Genomic DNA, 20,011 nt, shown 5'->3' with positions numbered 1-20,011 from the left:
GGTCAGAATGGAAGTGCAATTATGTTGTGGCAATGGATGCAAATGCAATGTTCCCCATTTCATGCCATTAAAGATAGAGTGATTATAGGTCGTTTGTACATTATTGGTTTAAGCTATTACACCATTGATTCTTTTTTAACCACTTTATAATGTAATAATCAACAAATAATGTAATGGTTATTATTTCATTATTTAAAAACAATATTTTTAATCCTACAGATCTGTCCACGCCTTAAAGCCAAGGTAGGTGATTTAGTTCCACCTGCAGTTATGAAATGTTTGCTCAGGAGTATCATTCATTGGCTGACTCCTCCAACTGACCTGAATTGACTTCTATGAATCTTCTTTAACCCTTATCAAGTCCCACCCAGTTGACTACTTAAAAATTGTGAACGTCCTGAATGGTGCTACCGATGCTAAAACATGCTTTGGGCCAAGATGGCCCTCTATCCACCTTGATAATCTGCTCAGAAAACAGAGGGGGCAACAAGCTAGTGGTGATAGGATCAAATTAAATCAAATCAAATCAAATCAAATCAAATTGTATTTGTCACATACACATGGTTAGCAGATGTTAATGCGAGTGTAGCGAAATGCTTGTGCTTCTAGTTCCGACAATGCAGTGATAACCAACAAGTAATCTAACTAACAATTCCAAAACGACTGTCTTATACACAGTGTAAGGGGATAAGGAATATGCACATAAGGATATATGAATGAGTGATGGTACAGAGCAGCATACAGTAGATGGTATCGAGTACAGTATATACATATGAGATGAGTGTGTAGACAAAGTAAACAAAGTGGCATAGTTAAAGTGGCTAGTGATACATGTATTACATAAGGATTCAGTCGATGATGTAGAGTACAGTATATACATATGCATATGAGATGAATAATGTAGGGTAAGTAACATTATATAAGGTAGCCTTGTTTAAAGTGGCTAGTGATATATTTACATCATTTCCCAACAATTCCCATTATTTAAAGTGGCTGGAGTTGGGTCAGTGTCAATGACAGTGTGTTGGCAGCAGCCACTCAATGTTAGTGGTGGCTGTTTAACAGTCTGATGGCCTTGAGATAGAAGCTGTTTTTCAGTCTCTCGGTCCCAGCTTTGATGCACCTGTACTGACCTCACCTTCTGGATGATAGCGGGGTGGACAGGCAGTGGTTCGGGTGGTTGATGTCCTTGATGATCTTTATGGCCTTCCTGTAACATCGGGTGGTGTAGGTGTCCTGGAGGGCAGATAGTTTGCCCCCGGTGATGCGTTGTGCAGTCCTCACTACCCTCTGGAGAGCCTTACGGTTGAGGGCGGAGCAGTTGCCGTACCAGGCGGTGATACAGCCCGCCAGGATGCTCTCGATTGTGCATCTGTAGAAGTTTGTGAGTGCTTTTGGTGACAAGCCGAATTTCTTCAGCCTCCTGAGGTTGAAGAGGCGCTGCTGCGCCTTCTTCACGACGCTGTCAGTGTGAGTGGACCAATTCAGTTTGTCTGTGATGTGTATGCCGAGGAACTTAAAACTTGCTACCCTCTCCAGTACTGTTCCATCGATGTGGATAGGGGGGTGTTCCCTCTGCTGTTTCCTGAAGTCCACAATCATCTCCTTAGTTTTGTTGACGTTGAGTGTGAGGTTATTTTCCTGACACCAGACTCCGAGGGCCCTCACCTCCTCCCTGTAGGCCGTCTCATCGTTGTTGGTAATCAAGCCTACCACTGTTGTGTCGTCCGCAAACTTGATGATTGAGTTGGAGGCGTGCGTGGCCATGCAGTCATGGGTGAACAGGGAGTACAGAAGAGGGCTCAGAACGCACCCTTGTGGGGCCCCCGTGTTGAGGATCAGCGGGGAGGAGATGTTGTTGCCTACCCTCACCACCTGGGGGCGGCCCGTCAGGAAGTCCAGTACCCAGTTGCACAGGGCGGGGTCGAGACCCAGGGTCTCGAGCTTGATGACGAGCTTGGAGGGTACTATGGTGTTGAATGCCAAGCTGTAGTCGATGAACAGCATTCTCACATAGGTATTCCTCTTGTCCAGGTGAATGATAACAGCCAACCCTCCCATAAAATACCACACTGAATTTCTCCAGTCTTTCCATAATAGAATTAACCAAACAAGATTTGGAAAGATGGCCCTGCGAGACTACAGGAGTCACCATGAACATGTCAATATGTCATGGAATATGTGCAAAGGTAAATTGAAAGTCAGGAAGTTGATAAGATGGAATAACGTTATGGTGTGTGCTCTTATGGCATCCCATAAGAACATTCCATAGACTTGTAAAATTGTCTATTTAAACTAAATTATGAAATAATTACTGAAGTTGAGGGAGACAGTTACATCATAGGAACAAATATGATTTGACAGACATCATCCTGTGGTATTCTGACCCAATCATAATTTTCTGGTTTGTTGTTGTTCTCTCAGATACCAGAGGGTCCTGCAAGACAATAATAACACATAGCGCTCAACCAATTAAATGTGTCAAGCACACACGCACGCACACGCACACACACACACACACAACTTCACCCCTGTAGACCTCATGAATCCCAAAGAGCATATTACACCAACAACCTTTGCTCTGTGACTGATGTCACTATGACCATAGCATCTCTAATGGGTAGGTGAACAACTCCTTAATGATGTTCGCTTGACTTTAAGTTTCTCACACCAGAGGATAATGGTATAAGCTGTATGGAAGGCTCTGGCATAATGAGGTCCAAAACTCACAGGAATTATTCCAATTAAAGGTGTTGGAGACAAACTCAAATGCTATACTCTGAGGCATAAACATTCAGAGTTAACCTGACAATGAACCCCAGTGCACCTTTGTAGTTTCATTTGTGGGCATGCACAAGAGTACAACTTTCATTAGGACACTCTCAGTCTGGCTCAGTACAACCCTTACCCCTAAAAAAAAGTCTGCACAGGTCAAACATCCCACCTCTGAATCATGCCTCTGTCACAGCTGGGATCTGAACCTTGGTCTCCTGCATGGAAAATGAACATCTTAGCCATTAGGCACAGAGGAAATTTCCACTGATTTTGAAACCACATGCAGGGATACCTCATCACCATCACGAGAGGGTGAGTCTGACTCAACTCTGCTTAACCTCCCCTTATAGAGTTTTATAAAGGTTTATAAAATCAGGTAACTTTCCCGAAAATTCCAGGTTTTCCAGCAATCAGTTTGGATAATTGTGGAAGATCCTGATTTCGGGAATTTTCCTAAAAGGTTTTCTGGAAAACCAGGGAATTATGTGAAAGTTAGCAGATTTTTACAACCCTACCCTTACCTCACTCAAATCTCAATCATACACGCCTCTCTATATTTACTTTATTTAAAAATACGTTATTTTCATTTCATGGATCATTGTTTATCAACACAGCTAAATTACAGTGTCAACAAAGCTAAATTACAATCCACTATCAATATAGACACATCTTATATGCTAACTGCTTGTTTCAGAAATGTTGCATTGAATTTTAAATTCAAATCAGGCCTCTGATAAGACCTTCCTAAGATGTGAACTGAAAAGAAGAGGTGTTATGGCACTATACAACCTTGATACTGTAACAGTAACTTATTTATCTATCACCTTCCCCGATGGGCCCATTGTTTCTATGATAAATAGTCGGGCAACAAGTAAGTGTTCAATAGTTTAATCTGTCCAAATAGCAGTTGAACAAACTTTAGTGGCACAACAAGTTCCAACTCCATCTTTCACGTGAATCCCTCCTCACGTGCAGGGGATTCTGGGAACAGCATTCTCCCAGAAAATGGCCCAACAAGATCTCTACGGCGATGCCATAATAAAAGTCACAGATTACAAACCATACATTTCTGATTACAAAACATAGGCATCTTATTGCAAAAGAAGAGCTACAGTCACCCCCTCCTAGAAAACAAAATGTTCTTGTTTCTATTACCTCAACAGAAGCAGCTAGACTGTGCAGGAGAAATAACTGTCTACTTGGTAAAATGTAAACAACATATAAAACAATACCAGTAACATACACATTACAACAATAATGAAATTGTATGCAAGAACAGCTCAAACTCTAGTGGATCATGTGCTGTGTAGCCTTATGTAGAATGGCGAAGATATAGGAGATGTTGTTCCCACTGTGACTATTAAAACCTACCCTAACCAAAAACCGTGGATAGATGGCAGAATTCGCACAAAACTGAAAGTGCAAACCACCGCATTTAACCATGGCAAGGTGACTGGGAGTATGGCAGAATACAAACAGTGTAGATATTCCATCCGCAAGGCAATCAAACAGGCAAAACATCAGTACAGAGACAAAGTGGAGTCGCAATTCAATGATTCAATCACGAGACATATGTGGCAGGGTCTACATACAATCACAGTCTACAAAAGGAAAACTAGCCACGTCGCTGACATCTTGCTTCCAGACAAGCTAAACACCGTCTTCGCCCACTTTGAGGATAACATAATGCCACCGATGCGGCCTGCTTCCAAGGACTGTGGGATCTCCTTCTCCGTGGCTGATGTCAGTAAGACATTAGGGGAAGGGGGGAAGGGCTGGTTTTGACACCTTAATACTCGGTTGTAAATTAGACAGGAGGTGAATCTCAACCTTTTCACAAAGGCCTGGGCTACCGGCCCAGACGGCATCTCAAGCCGCGTCATCAGCCACATCTCAAGCCGCGTGTGCAGACCAGTTGGTGTGTTTACAGACATATGTAATCTCTCCCTATTCCAGTCTGCTATCCTAATATGCTTCAATATGGCCACCACTGTTCCTGTACCCAAGAAAGCAAAGGTAACTGAACTAAATGACTATCACCCCGTAGCACTCATTCCTGTCATCATGAAGTGCTTTGAGAGACTGTCACGCCTTGGTCATTGTATTTTGTGTTTTTGGTATATGTTTGGGTAGGCCAGGGTGTGACATGGGTTTATATGTTGTGTTTCGTATTGGGGTTTGTATTAATTGGGATTGTGTATGATTAGGGGTGTGTCTAGTTAGGCTTGGCTGCCTGAGGCGATTCTCAATTGGAGTCAGGTGATTCTCGTTGTCTCGGATTGGGAACCGTATTTAGGTAGCCTGAGTTCTCGTTGTATTTTGTGGGTGTTTGTTCCAGTCTCTGTGTAGTGTTCACCAGATAGGCTGTAATATTAGTTTCACGTTTCGTTTGTTGTTTTCTTATCAGTTATTTCATGTACCGCGATACTTTCATTATAGTCATGAGTAACCTTCACGCTGCATTTCGGTCTGACTCTCTTCTTACAACAGTCGAACAACGTTACAGAAACACCCACCACTCACAGACCGAGCAGTGTGTAAACTGACAGGAGCTAAAGGAGGACGTTATGGACAGCAGAAGCATGGATTATACGACGTGGGAAGAAATCGACAGGTGGGCGGCCGACCCTGAGAGAGTGCAGGAGCCCGCCTGGGATTCCCTACAGCAATGCGAAGAGGGCTATAGACGAATGGAGTAGAAAAGGAAAGCACGGCGGCGCAGAGTGAAAACCGAAAGTAACGGGGGAGAGCGCAGAGAGAGAGTGGCTGAGTCAGGAGTCAGACCTGAGCCTACTCTCCCTGTTAATCGTGAAGAGCAGTTGCAGTGGGAGAGGCTGCACCACTTGGAGATTTGGACATGGGAGGAGGAATTAGACGGTAAAGGACCCTGGGCGCAGCCGGGAGAATATCGCCGTCCCAAGGATGAAATACATGCGGCTAAAGCAAAGAGGCGCAGGTATGAGGAGGCAGCACTGCGACGCGGGTGGAAGCCGGAAAAGCAGCCCCAAAAAATTATTGGGGGGGTCTAGAAGGGAGGATAGTTATGCCAGGTAGGAGACCTGCGCATACTCCCTGTGCTCACCGTTGGGCTAGAGAGACCGGGTAGGCACCGTGTTATGCTATGGAGCGCACGGTGTTTCCAGTGCGGGTGCAGAGCCAGGTGCGGCACATACCAGCCCTTCCTATTGGCCGGGCTAGAGTGGGCATCGAGCCAGGTAAGCTTGGGCAGGCTAGGTGCTCAAGAGCTCCAGTGCGCCTGCACGGTCCGGTCTATCCAGAGCCACCTCTACACACCAGTCCTCCGGTAGCAGCTCCCCGCACCAGGCTTCCTGTACGTGTCCTAGCGCCAGTACCACCAGTTCCAGCACCACGCACCAGGCTTCCAGTGCGCCTCGCCTGTTCAGCGCAGCCAGCGCTTTTCTCCTCTCCTGCGCTGTTGGAGTCTCCCGCCTGTTTAGCACAGCCAGAGCCTTTCTCCTCTCCTGCGCTGCCGGAGTCTCCAGTCTGCCCAGCGCGGCCAGTGCTCCCAGTCTGCCCAGCGCGGCCAGTGCTCCCAGTCTGCCCAGCGCGGCCAGTGCTCCCAGTCTGCCCAGCTCCGCCAGTGCTCCCAGTCTGCCCAGCTCCGCCAGTGCTCCCAGTCTGCCCGGCGCCGCCAGCGCCGCCAGTCTGCCCAGCGCCGCTAGTGCTCCCAGTCTGCCCAGTGCTCCCGGTCTGCCCAGCGCCGCCAGTCTGCCCAGCGCCGCCAGTCTGCTCAGCGCCGCCAGCCTGCCCAGCGCCGCCAGTGCTCCCAGTTGGCCCAGCGCGGCCAGTGCTCCCAGTCTGCCCAGCGCGGCCAGTGCTCCCAGTCTGCCCAGCGCCGCCAGTGCTCCCAGTCTGCCCAGCGCCGCCAGTGCTCCCAGTCTGCCCAGCTCCGCTAGTGCTCCCAGTCTGCCCAGTGCTCCCGGTCTGCCCAGCGCCGCCAGTCTGCCCAGCGCCGCCAGCCTGCTCAGCGCCGCCAGTGCCCCAGTCGCCCAGCGCCGCCAGTGCTCCCAGTCTGCCCAGCCCAGTGCGTCTGCCCAGCGCAGTGCTCCCAGTCTGCCCAGCGCCGCCAGTGCTCCCAGTCTGCCCAGCGCCGCCAGTGCTCCCAGTCTGCCCAGCGCCGCCAGTGCTCCCAGTCTGCCCAGCACCGCCAGTGCTGCCAGTCAGCCCAGCGCTGCCCGACAACCAGTCTCTTCCAGATCTGCCCGACAACCAGTCTCTTCCAGATCTGCTCGACAACCAGTCTCTTCTAGATCTGCCAGCCAGCCAGGATTTACCGGAGCCTACTACCTGCCTGAGATTCATCTCAGTACTGGGCTTCCTCTCAGTATTGGGCTTCCTCTCAGTATTGGGCTTCCCCTCAGTACCGGGCTTCCCCTCAGTCCCGGGCTGCTTCGGTCCCGAGCTGCCCCTCTGTCCCGGGCTGCCCCTCTGTCCCGGGCTGCCCCTCTGTCCCGAGCTGCCCCTCTGTCCCGAGCTGCCCCTCTGTCCCGAGCTGCCCCTCTGTCCTGAGATGCCCCTCTGTCCTGAGATGCCCCTCTGTCCTGAGATGCCCCTCTGTCCTGAGAAGCCCCTCTGTCCCGAGCTGCCCCTCTGTCACGAGCTGCTCCTCAGTTATGTGGGGATCTGGGTGAGGACTATTAGGCCATGGTCGGGGGAGAAGGTGGATTATCCCAGGACGCGAAGGGGAGGAAATAGGACATTTATGGAGTGGGGTCCACATCCCGAGCCAGAACCGCCACCATGGACAGACGCCCACCTGGACCCTCCCTATGCTCTTGAGGTGCGTCCGGGAGTCCGCACCTTAGGGGGGGGGTTCTGTCACGCCTTGGTCATTGTATTTTGTGTTTTTGGTATATGTTTGGGTAGGCCAGGGTGTGACATGGGTTTATATGTTGTGTTTCATATTGGGGTTTGTATTAATTGGGATTGTGTATGATTAGGGGTGTGTCTAGTTAGGCTTGGCTGCCTGAGGCGATTCTCAATTGGAGTCAGGTGATTCTCGTTGTCTCGGATTGGGAACCGTATTTAGGTAGCCTGAGTTCGCGTTGTATTTTGTGGGTGTTTGTTTCTGTGTAGTGTTCCCCAGGTAGGCTGTAATATTAGTTTCACGTTTCATTTGTTGTTTTCTTATATCAGTTATTTCATGTACCGCGATACTTTCATTAAAGTCATGAGTAACCTACACGCTGCATTTCGGTCTGACTCTCTTCTTACAACAGACGAACGACGTTACAGAGACTAGTGTCATGACACTCCTTGCTGAGGATCAAAGAACCATATCAGCTTGGTAAATAGCTGACAACAGCCAGACCCTCTTACCCACAGAAGAGGGGAAGGGGGGCTGGGCCGGTTTTGGCACCTTAATACTCGGTTGTAAATTAGACAGGAGGTGAATCTCACCCTTTTCACAAAGGCCTGGGTCCAACAGAGATACCAGAAGAAGACCTTTAACACGTAAATACATGTATTACTTCTTACCCAAAAGTTTGGGACAAGGTATTAGGGTTACTGTGAAAGTAGTTCCCAAAAGTATCCAATTGTTACTTCTCTCTCGCTCTTGAACTCTCCATCTTGTGTAACGAGTGTCATATTGTGTTAGTCCGCTAGGGATCTGTCATCGTATTAAGTTTCTAACCAACAACCTATACCGTGTGTGTATCCTGTGTTATCATTTAGTTTGTTCGTAAAAAAATAATCAAAATCAATTTGTGTGGTATGGAACGATCAGTAAGACTCGGGTTTGTGCAGATTCAAAAAGTATGCGACGTTCAGAATGAGACTGATATGAGGTAATTCATTAATAAGTGACTGTTAACGATATACAGTTGAAGTCAAAAGTTTACATACACTTAGGATGGAGTCATTAAAACTCGCTTTTCAACCTCTCCACAAATTTCTTGTTAACAAACAAGTTTTGGCAAGTCGGTTAGGACATCTACTTTGGGCATGACACAAGTCATTTTTCCAATAGATTATTTGACTTATAATTTACTGTATCACAATTCCAGTGGGTCAGAAGTTTACATACATTAAGTTGACTGTGCCTTTAAACAGCTTGGAAAATTACCCCAAATTATATCATGGCTTTAGAAGCTTCTGATAGGCTAATTGACATAATTTGAGTCAATTGGAAGTGTACATGTGGATGTATTTCAAGGCCTACTGTAACGGTTCTCTTGTGGTGAAGGAGAGTCGGACCAAAATGCAGCGTGTAGATTGCGATCCATGCTTATTGAAACAAACGTAACACGAATCTAAATACGGACACTACAAAACAATAAACGTAACGAAAACCGAAACAGCCTATACTAGTGTAAACTAACACAGAATAAGGACACTAAGGACAATCACCCACAAAACAACCAAAGAATATGGCTGCCTAAATATGGTTCCCAATCAGAGACAACGATAAACACCTGACTCTGATTGAGAACCACTCCAGACAGCCATAGACTCTGCTATATCACCCCACTAGCTACAATCCCACTATATACCAAAAAAAAAACCAAGACAAAACACACCACAATACAAAAACCCCCTGCCACACCCTGGCCTGACCTAATACATAAAGATAAACACAAAATACTTCGACCAGGGCGTGACAGAACCTCCCCCTAAGGTGCGGACTCCCGAACGCACCGCAAAACAATATGGAGGGTCCGGGTGGGCGTCTATCCATGTTGGCGGCTCCGGCGCGGGACGTGGACTCCACTCAAACACTGTCTTAGTCCCTCCTCCTCGCATCCTCACCCAGAACCCCACTGGACTGAGGAGCAGATCGGGACTGAGGCAGCTCGAGACTGAGGGGAAGCTCGAGAGTGAGAGAAAGCTCGGGAGTGAGAGAAAGCTCGGGAGTGAGAGAAAGCTCGGGAGTGAGAGAAAGCTCGGGAGTGAGAGAAAGCTCAGGAGTGAGAGGAAGCTCAGGAGTGAGAGGAAGCTCAGGCAGGTTGATGGATCTTGGCTGACTGGCAGATCCTGGCTGACTGGCAGATCCTGGCCGACTGGAAGTTCTGGCGTATCCTGGCAGACTGGCGGATCCTGGCTGACTGGCGGATCCTGGCCGACTGGCGGATCCTGGCCGACTGGCGGATCCTGGCCGACTGGCAGATCCTGGCCGACTGGCACCTCTGGTGGATCCTGGCTGACTGGCACCTCTGGCGGATCCTGGCAGACTGGTGGATCCTGTCAGACTGGCGGATCCTTGCAGACTGGCAGCTCCTTGTAGACTGACAGCTCTTTGCAGACTGACAGCTCTGGCTGCTTCATGCAGACTGACAGCTCTGGCTGCTTCATGCAGACTGACAGCTCTGACTGCTCCATGCAGACTGACAGCTCTGACTGCTCCATGCAGGCTGGCAGCTCTGGCTGCTCCATGCAGGCTGGCAGCTCCTTGCAGACTGGCAGCTCCTTGCAGACTGGCAGCTCCTTGCAGACTGGCAGCTCTGGGTGCTCCATGCAGGCTGACAGCTCCTTGCAGACTGACAGCTCCTTGCAGACTGGCAGCTCCTTGCAGACTGGCAGCTCCTTGCAGACTGACAGCTCTGGCTGCTTCATGAAGACTGACAGTTCTGGCTGCTTCATGCAGACTGACAGCTCTGCCTGCTCCATGCAGACTGACAGCTCTGGCTGCTCCATGCAGACTGACAGCTCTGACTGCTCCATGCAGGCTGACAGCTCTGGCTGCTCCATGCAGACTGGCAGCTCCTTGCAGACTGACAGCTCCTTGCAGACTGACAGCTCTGGCTGCTCCATGCAGGCTGGCAGCACCTTGCAGACTGGCAGCTCCTTACAGACTGACAGCTCCTTGCAGACTGGCAGCTCCTTGCAGACTGGCAGCCCCCTGCAGACTGACAGCTCCTTGCAGACTGACAGCTCCTTGCAGACTGACAGCTCTGGCTGCTTCATGCAGACTGACAGTTCTGACTGCTCCATGCAGACTGACAGCTCTGACTGCTCCATGCAGGCTGACAGCTCTGGCTGCTCCATGCAGACTGACAGCTCTGGCTGCTCCATGCAGACTGACAGCTCTGACTGCTCCATGCAGGCTGGCAGCTCTGGCTGCTCCATGCAGGCTGACAGCACCTTGCAGACTGACAGCTCTGGCTGCTCCATGCAGACTGACAGCTCTGGCTGCTCCATGTAGACTGGCAGCTCTGGCTGCTCCATGCAGACTGACAGCTCTGACTGCTCCATGCAGGCTGGCAGCTCTGACTGCTCCATGCAGGCTGGCAGCTCTGGCTGCGCTGAACAGACAGGAGACTCCGGTAGCACAGGAGAGGAGAAAGGCTCCGACAGCGCTGGAGAGGCGGGAGACTCCGACAGCGCAGGAGAGGCGAGGCGCACTGTAGGCCTGATGCGTGGTGCTGGCACTGGTGGTACTGGACCAAGAACACGCACAGGAAGCCTGGTGCGGGGAGCTGCTACCGGAGGGCTGGGGTGTGGAGGTGGTACTGGATAGACCGGACCGTGCAGGTGCACTGGAGCTCTTGAGCACCAAGCCTGCCCAACCTTACCTGGTTGAATACTCTCGGTCGCCCTGTCAGTGCGGCGAGGTGGAATAGCCCGCACTGGGCTATACAGGCGAACCGGAGACACCGGACGCAAGGCTGGTGCCATGTAAGCCGGCCCAATGAGACGCACTGGGGACCAGACTGTGTAGAGCCGGCTTCATGGCATTTGGCTCGACGCTCAATCTAGCCCGGCCGATAGGCGGAGCTGGAATATACCTTGCTGGACTATGCACCCGCACTGGGGACTCCGTGCACACCACTGCATAACACGGTGCCTGCCCGGTCTCTCTAGACCCCCGGTAAGCACAGGGAGTTTGCGCAGGTCTCCTACCTGGCATAGCCATACTCCCTGTAAGCCCCCCCCAAGAAATTTTTGGGGCGGCGATATTCTCCAGGCTGAGCCCAGGGTCCTTTACCGTCCAGTTCTTCCTCCCATGTCCATTTCTCCAGGTGGTGCAGCCTCTCCCATTGCAGCTGCTGCTGCTCCTGTTGCTGCTGCCTCTGTTGCCTCTCATGTGGCTCCTGCCTGTTAACACGCTGCTTGGTATGTTTGTGGTGGGTGATTCTGTAACGGTTCTCTTGTGGTGAAGGAGAGTTGGACCAAAATGCAGCGTGTAGATTGCGATCCATGTTTATTGAAACAAACGTAACACGAATCTAAATACGAACACTACAAAACAATAAACGTAACGAAAACCGAAACAGCCTATACTAGTGTAACTAACACAGAATAAAGACATCAAGACACTAAGGACAATCACCCACAAAACAACCAAATAATATGGCTGCCTAAATATGGTTCCCAATCAGAGACAACGATAAACACCTGACTCTGATTGAGAACCACTCCAGAGCGCCATAGACTCTGCTAGATCACCCCACTAGCTACAATCCCACTATATACCAAAACCCCAAGACAAAACACACCACAATACAAAAACCCCCTGCCACACCATGGCCTGACCCAATACATAAAGATAAACACAAAATACTTCGACCAGGGCGTGACTCCTACTGTCAAACTCAGTGCCTCTTTGCTTGACATCATGGGAAAATCAAAAGAAATCAGCCAAGACCTCCGAAAATAAATTGTAGACCTCCACAAGTCTGGTTCATCCTTGGGAGGGAAAAAAAACCTGTGGCGGACTGCACTAGCATAGAATAATCCCCACGATATGCAACATTCAGTCAGCAACCAATACACGCAGTCAGTCATGAAAGCAAAGGCTAGCTTTTTCAAACAGAAATTTGCATCCTGTAGCTCTAACTCCAAAAGTTTTGGGACACTGTAAAGTCCATGGAGAATAATAGCGTCTCCCCACAGCTGCCCACTGCACTGAGGCTAGCTAACACTGTCAAAACCTACAGCTTGCCATGCTTTCCTCCTGGCTACCCCAACCCCGGTCAATAGCTCCACACCCCCTGCAGCTACTTGCCAAAGCCTCCCCAGCTTCTCCTTCACCGAAATCCAGATAGTAGATGTTCTGAAAGAGTTGCAAAACCTGGACCCGTATAAATCAGCTGGGCTAGACAATCTGGACCCGCTGTTCCTAAAATTACCCGCCGCCATTGTTGCAAACCCTATTACCAGTCTGTTCAACCTCTCTTTTGCATTGCCCGAGATCCCTAAAGATTGGAATGCATCCCCATCTTCAAAGGGGGTGACACTCTAGACCCAAACTGTTATAGACCTATATCCATCCTGACCTGCCTTTCTAAAGTCTTCCAGTGCCAAGTTAATAAACAGATCACTGACCATTTCGAATACCCACCTTACCTTCTCCGCTGTGCAGTCCAGTTTTTGAGCTGGTCACGGGTACACCTCAGTAAAGCTCAAGGTACTAAACGATATAATAACCGCCATGGATAAAATACAGTACTGTGCAGCTGTCTTCATCGACCTGGCCAAGGCTTTCGACTCTGTCAATCTTATTGACAGACTCAACAGCCTTGGTTTCTCAAATGACTGCCTCGCCTGGTTCACCAACTACTTCTCAGACAGAGTTCAGTCTGTCAAATCAGAGGGCCTCTGGCAGTCCGGACCTCTGGCAGTCTCTATGGGTGTGCCAGAGTGTTCAATTCTCGGGCCAACTCTTTTCTCTGTATATGTCAACGATGTCGCTCTTGCTGAGGGTGATTCCCTGATCCACCTCTACGCAGACAACACCATTCTGTATACATCTTGCCCTTCATTGGACACTGTGTTAATTAACCTCCAAACGAGCTTCAATGCCATACAACACTCTTTCCGTGGCCTCCAACTGCTCTTAAATGCAAGTAAAACCAAATGTATGCTTTTCAACCTTTCACTGGCTAGCATCACTACTCTGGACGTTTCTGACTTAGAATATGTGGACAACTTCAAATACCTAGATGTCTGGCTAGACTGTAATCTCCCCTTCCAGACTCACATTAAACATCTCCAATCCAAAATTAAATCTAGAATCAGCTTCCTATTTCGCAACAAAGACTCCTTCACTCACGCCGCCATTGTTGTTTTTAATTTGCTTTTACACACCAGTATTTCTACTTGCACATCACCATCTGCTCATCTATTACTCCAGTGTTCATTTGCTAAATTGTAATTACTTCGCTACTGTGGCCCTTACCTCCTCACGCCATTTGCACACACTGTACAGATTCTAGACACACTTTTTTTCTATTGTGTTTTTGACTGTACGCTTGTTTGTTCCATGTGTAACTCTGCGTTGTTGTTTATGTCGCACTGCTTTGCTTTATCTTGGCCAGGTCGCAGTTGTAAATAAGAACTTGTTCTCAACTAGCTTATCTGGTTAAATAAAAATGAGAAAAAAAATATGTGGGGCTTATGTCGTGCCACTACAGGTGTGAATGACTAGGTAGCAATTGGAAATACTGTCAAAAAACACATTGTTTGGACTGTGTAGAGCAAGGCTATCCAACCCTGTTCGTGGAGAGCTACATGTTGCAATTTGCAACATCAACTACTTAGTTAAAGTACCTGAACTACTATCCATTAAAAAACATGTAATAATATAACTTGCTGTAATTTTTACTGTAGCTTGCAAATCTTCCTTTTTTTCACAGCTGTCACAAATCCTGTTATGCCACAGCAACCTTCACTTAACTTCTATTTGCTTCCATTTAATTTAAATTGTTGTTTTTTGGCAAGTTGTTATTATTATAATGTGTCTTTTTATCTGGATATGGTACACTTTGTACAACTCTCATTTGCCCATGTTTCTTTGAGAGCCTATGAATTGTAAAATGTTGTGATACTTAACTCATCCTGTGCTATACACTTTTTTCTAACACCTCAAATTCATGTCACTTTACTTAAAGGTAAATTGCAGCAGTTTTATCGCAATATCAAATCATTTCTAGATGACAATTAAGTACCTTAATAGCCTAGTGGTTATCGGCCCAACGTTCTAGCCTAGTGGTTAGAGCGTTGTGTTGCTGGGTTGAATCCCCTAGTTGACAAGGTAAAAATCTGTCATTCTGCCCCTGAACAAGGTAGTTAAAACCCACTGTTCCTAGACTATCATTGTAAATAAGACTTTTTTTCTGAACTGACTTGCCTAGTTAAATAAAGGATAAATAAATCAAAATAAAACCTTACAGTGATTGTTTTCAATTAAAATAGTCAAAAATAAACAAAAATAGCTTCTTAGCAAAGAGAAATGTCTCAAGCAAGAATTTATCTAGGACCATCTGGGAGGGATCTGAGTGGGGAGTGGAAACCTGAAAACGAGCTGTTATTGGCTTCCTTATTGGTCTATTAATTAATTTACCCTCTATCCCACGAAAACAGGCTGAAATTTCAGATGGTCTTTTCAGACAGTTCTTACACTAAAATATTGCATTTTCCCAATTTCACAGTACTATTCCAACCTCAATTTTACAGTATTATCTCTGTGTTGTGTGCTTATTCTCCCATTTATAGGTCATTTTATGAATCATAAATAAATAATAGTTATATATATATAATTTTAGTAACATTGACAAATTTGGGACGAATGAGTCATAAATGGTTAACAACTAAACGTTATTATAAAGTGTTTCCCATAATTTCATATTCTTACACTTTACACTCAACTTCTTGCACTACACAATTGAGTTAGACCTAGAAGTTATCTGATATAATTGAGTAACTTTACTACATTTGTTAAAAGCGTTGTGTCCCCATTGGGCCACTAAAGGGGTGACGTTAAACAATCAATATATGAAGTGATTCATGAAGTCCTCAAAATGTACTTTCTTTTACAGTACTTAAATACCTTACATGTCTGGACAGGAGTTGGCACCTCTCAGTTTTGGACCGTTTCGTTCATAAACCCATTTACCAGGATCCGGTACCTCGCAGGCATGAAAAGCAATTGTCCATGTTTACAATGGAAAAATTCTACAACAAAAAAAGCAATCATAGTTCAAGGAATTGATTTGTGTTGGGCAGGATCAGGTTCATGGTTTGCCAACATTGTAGCCTATATAGACTAACACGTGGCCATTGTTGTGGAGAGAGAGAGTAGCGGGTCTATATCCCTCACATACAGTGCATTCAGAAAGTATTCAGACCCCTTGAAACAATTTACATTTTGTTACGTAACAGCCTTATTCTAAAATGGATTAATTAAATGTTTTTCCTCATCAACCTACACAATAGCCAATAATGACAAAGCAAAAGCAGGTTTTTAGAAATTTATTTAGTATTAAATATCTTATTTTTAAATAAGGTTTGCTTGAAATTTAGCTCATGTGCATCCTGTTTCCATTGATCGTCCTTCAGATGTTTCTACAACTTGATTTGAGTCCACCTGTGGTAAATTCAACTGATTGGACATGATTTGGAAAGGCACACACCTGTCTATATGAAGTCCAACAGTTGACAGTGCATGTCAGGGCGAAAACCAAGCCATAAGGTCGAAAGAATTGTCCTAGTGTGCCGAGACAGCATTGTGTCGAGGCACAGATCTGGGGAAAGGTACCAAAACATTTCTGCAGCATTGAAGGTCCCCAAAAACACAGTGGCCTCCATCATTCTTAAATGGAATAAGTTTGGAACCACCAATACTCTTCCTAGAGCTGGCTGCCTGGCATAACTGAGCAATCGAGGGAGAAGGGCCTTAGTCAGGGAGGTGACCAAGAACCCGATGGTCACTCTGACAGAGCTCTAGAGTTCCCCTGTGGAGATGGTTGTCCTTCTGGAAGTTTCTCCCATCTCTGCAGCACTCCACCAATCAAGCCTTTATGGTAGAGTGGCCAGACGGAAGCCGCTCCTCAGTAAACGACACATGACAGCCCGCTTGGAGATTGCCAAAAGGCACCTACAGGACTCTCAGAGCATGAACAACAAAATTATCTGATCTGATGAAACCAAGATTGAACCCATTGGCCTAAATGCCTAGCGTCACGTCTGGAGGAAACCTGGCACCATCCCTATGGTGAAGCATGGTGGTGGTAGCATCATAATGTGGGGATGTTTTTCAGTAGCAGGGACTGGGAGACTAGTCAGGATCGAGGGAAAGAGAAAAGTACAGAGAGAAAAGCACAGACAGATCCTTGATGAAAATCTTCTACAGAGCACTCAGGACCTCAGACGGGGACGAAGGTTCACCTTCCAACAGGAGAACGACCCTAAGCACACAGACAAAACAACAAAGGAGTGTCTTCGGGACTAGTCTCTGAATGTCCTTGAGTGGCCCAGCCATAGCCCATAGCCATAGCCCGGACACATTATGTGTGTCTCCACACACCTAGGCCTAGGCCATTGATGAATTCAAGACAAGGTCGTTTTTATTGATCTCAGATTCTCAGTTTGTCAGTGTCAAAGTAGCCTGTCATTTAGATCATTTGAGAGGTGTTAAAAAGTATTCTAAAATTATGTAGAATTTGAAATGTGTTTATAAAACGTCACATTTTCCACAGACCCCTAGGCTACAAAAATGATGCCCATGTGTGCAACTTCTCCAAGCCTTCGACTCTACTGCTATATGCCAGTACTCAAAATCGATGGTTATGCATACAATGCAGGTCAACCCCTGTCGGGCTCACTTTTTGCTCCGGCACCTCCTAATTTACAAATGAAACAATGCACAATCCTATAACCATAAAATGTTCTTCATAACACCTACGGCGTAACTTTTGCTTATTTAGGGAGCCATTTATCATAACAGCATTGTATATGATACAACAACACCAGGTAATGGATATACAACAAATTATTCTTATTATTGTTATTTTAGAGTAGTACAATCACGGATCAACAACAGAAACATAGAGGTAAATTGATGTATGACAGGATTGAATGTTTCTGAGCACATCTAGCCTGTCGCTCAGCATGTCAGTTGGCCAGTTTCTTCTTCGAGTTAAGGGAGACTTTGATTCAGTTATATCATGGGGACAAATACTATTTGTCAGACATCAGAACAACCACACTGTACTCTGAACCAATCACCCTATTAAAAAAAGTGACTTAGAAATGTGATTTTCAGTTTAGTTATATCAATCAAATCACGTGATTACCTTGTAAAACAACATTTCACCCCAAAAAATATAGATATTTTGAATAATTCACTATAACCCATTTAATCAAATTTGCCCTCCTCAACAGCTTCAACGGTAGCTCCCAAACACTTGGCACTAGGAACATTTACAATGCAAGTCTAACTACTGCACTGTGACAATTAACATGCCTTGCACAAACTCCTGTCATTGTGTAAATTTCTATTTTAGGGCATTATTATTTATGTCATAATTGCATGTAGTTACCTTTTACCATCAAATTCTTACACAATACACCATTGAGTTAGACCTGGACATTGTATTGTATCATGCAGTATTGTACAGATAACTGACAAAATAATGGAAACACTTTATTATATCTTCATTTCAACAAGGAACACAGACTGAGATTAAGGTCTCTTTTACAGCTGGGCCCTGCGTATACATGTTTACGCGTACAGTTTAGGTACAATGATTAAAAAACTAAAGAAGACAAACAAAACGATCACAGACACAAAACAAACAGATTATATTTACTAACAGCACAAGAACTTGCATTACCCAAAACCGTTACAACCAATATAAAAATAAAAATGTTCCAATAAATATTTAAAATGAGCAAGGGGGACAAGAGTCTCACGTTTAAGTTTAGTCTGCAGGCTATTCCATAAGCAAGGAGCGTAACAGGAAAAGGCAGCCATACCCAACTCTGTGGAAACCGCATGGGCCTCAAGTGTAATCCATGCTTGAGACCTGGTTTTAGGAATTCTAATTCTAATATTGATGAGTGATGATAAATAAGAAGGTAACTTTTTCAGAAGTGCTTTATCGACAAACACGAGAGCATGTTGTTCTCGTCTCACGGACAGCGAAGTCCAATCCACATTTTGATATTAAACACAGTGGTGAGTTCTGTAGCTAGCACCCGTAATAAACCTGTGTGCAATGATAAGTAGCATCCATCGATTTAAGTGTTGAGGCCATAGCATGCATGTAAATAATATCCCCATAATCTATAACAGACATAAAAGTAGCTTGCACAATTTGTAGAGGACAAACATGTCCTGTATACATATTCATTTTGGAAATAAGCAATTACAACAACAATATAGTTTCAAATAACATTATCAAATTTGTCAAATAAAAACAGAATTATAAACGCCTTAACTTCAGAGTTAAAATATGTTTAGCTGTCACTTTGAACCATGGATAAAAGAAAGCATAAATTATTGGATTAATTAAGGAATTAACAAATGGCAGAAAGCTTAAGTAATTTGATGATTGGTGAGAAAAAAACTGCATAAAAAAAATTGGAGTCCAACAAGATAGATAGGTGAAAACTACAATAGATAGAGTTTTTGCTGCTTTTCTCTCAGTCTTATTCACCTGTACAGTTTTAACACCAGACTGGATGGCAGCATCTACTGAAAATACCTTTCTGGCCTGTGATCTGGCGACCACAAATATTTTCAAATAAAGTGTTATAATAATAGAGCACGGGACAACCATTGTAATTACAAGGTCAATGATGCTACTCGAGTCATATACTTCAACAATAAAACATTCTTCAAAACACCTTCTAGGTACTTCTACATTTACAGTTATTTTTATAAAAGCAGCATTGTATATGATACAACAAAACCATATAATGGATATACAACATGTAATTCTTGTTATTGTTATTTTAGAGTGGTAAAATAAGGGATCACACACAGGAACATAGCGGTCAATAGATATCAATACCAAATTCCCGAGAGATAGGGATAGAATGAAATAACTGATGTAGACATAAAACACACAGAAATATTTCCCCAAAAACCAACATGATTCCATTATTGCTACGGTCCCTACTGGTATCACAATCAGTCCCACCAGGAGATCTGCCACCGCCAGAGAAAGGATGAGCAGATTGGTTGGAGTGTGGAGCCGCTTGAAGTGAAAGATAGAGATGACCACCAATATGTTCAAAAAGACCGTAACCGCTCCAATCGATAAGAAGAATATGTACAGTGTTATGTACATCGATGTTGATAGCAAAACCTTTCTGCAAGAAGAGTTATGTTTTGGAAAACAGTTCTGAGCATCATCGTGTTCCTCCATTTCTAATAAAGGATAAAAATACTGAGGTCCTGCTCTTGCGTAGTCCTGTGTGTGACTCTGTCAGGTCAGCCTTCTGACAAACTCTGAGCTCTGCCTCTCTATTTATCCCTGAGTGACAAACA

The 20,011-nt window shown here is 45.7% G+C and overlaps 1 protein-coding gene across 1 annotated transcript; it reads right to left on the bottom strand.

The window, feature by feature from the left end:
- Window positions 1-2,951: 2,951 nt before the first annotated feature.
- On the bottom strand, window positions 2,952-19,811 carry LOC123999821 (trace amine-associated receptor 13c-like). Its single transcript, XM_046305838.1, has 3 exons — window positions 19,641-19,811; window positions 18,987-19,085; window positions 2,952-2,990 (listed from the first exon to the last, which is right to left on the bottom strand). Exons 1-3 carry the CDS (start codon window positions 19,809-19,811, stop codon window positions 2,952-2,954), a joined length of 309 nt encoding a protein of 102 aa, XP_046161794.1.
- Window positions 19,812-20,011: the final 200 nt, after the last annotated feature.

This window comes from Oncorhynchus gorbuscha, linkage group LG16, assembly GCF_021184085.1.
Source record: "Oncorhynchus gorbuscha isolate QuinsamMale2020 ecotype Even-year linkage group LG16, OgorEven_v1.0, whole genome shotgun sequence".
NCBI lineage: Eukaryota > Metazoa > Chordata > Actinopteri > Salmoniformes > Salmonidae > Oncorhynchus > Oncorhynchus gorbuscha.
This window is presented reverse-complemented; position numbering and strand designations above follow the sequence as displayed.

Excerpts from the sequence above, each read along its gene's own strand:
- LOC123999821 (XM_046305838.1), bottom strand. The coding sequence starts at position 19,811 with ATGTACATAACACTGTACATATTCTTCTTATCGATTGGAGCGGTTACG. Across the intron at positions 19,086-19,640 it reads TGGGACTGATTGTGATACCA|TTTTTTTCTCACCAATCATC; the intron begins GTAGGGACCGTA and ends TTTTTTATGCAG. Across the intron at positions 2,991-18,986 it reads TCTTTTATCCATGGTTCAAA|GAGACCAAGGTTCAGATCCC; the intron begins GTGACAGCTAAA and ends TTTTCCATGCAG.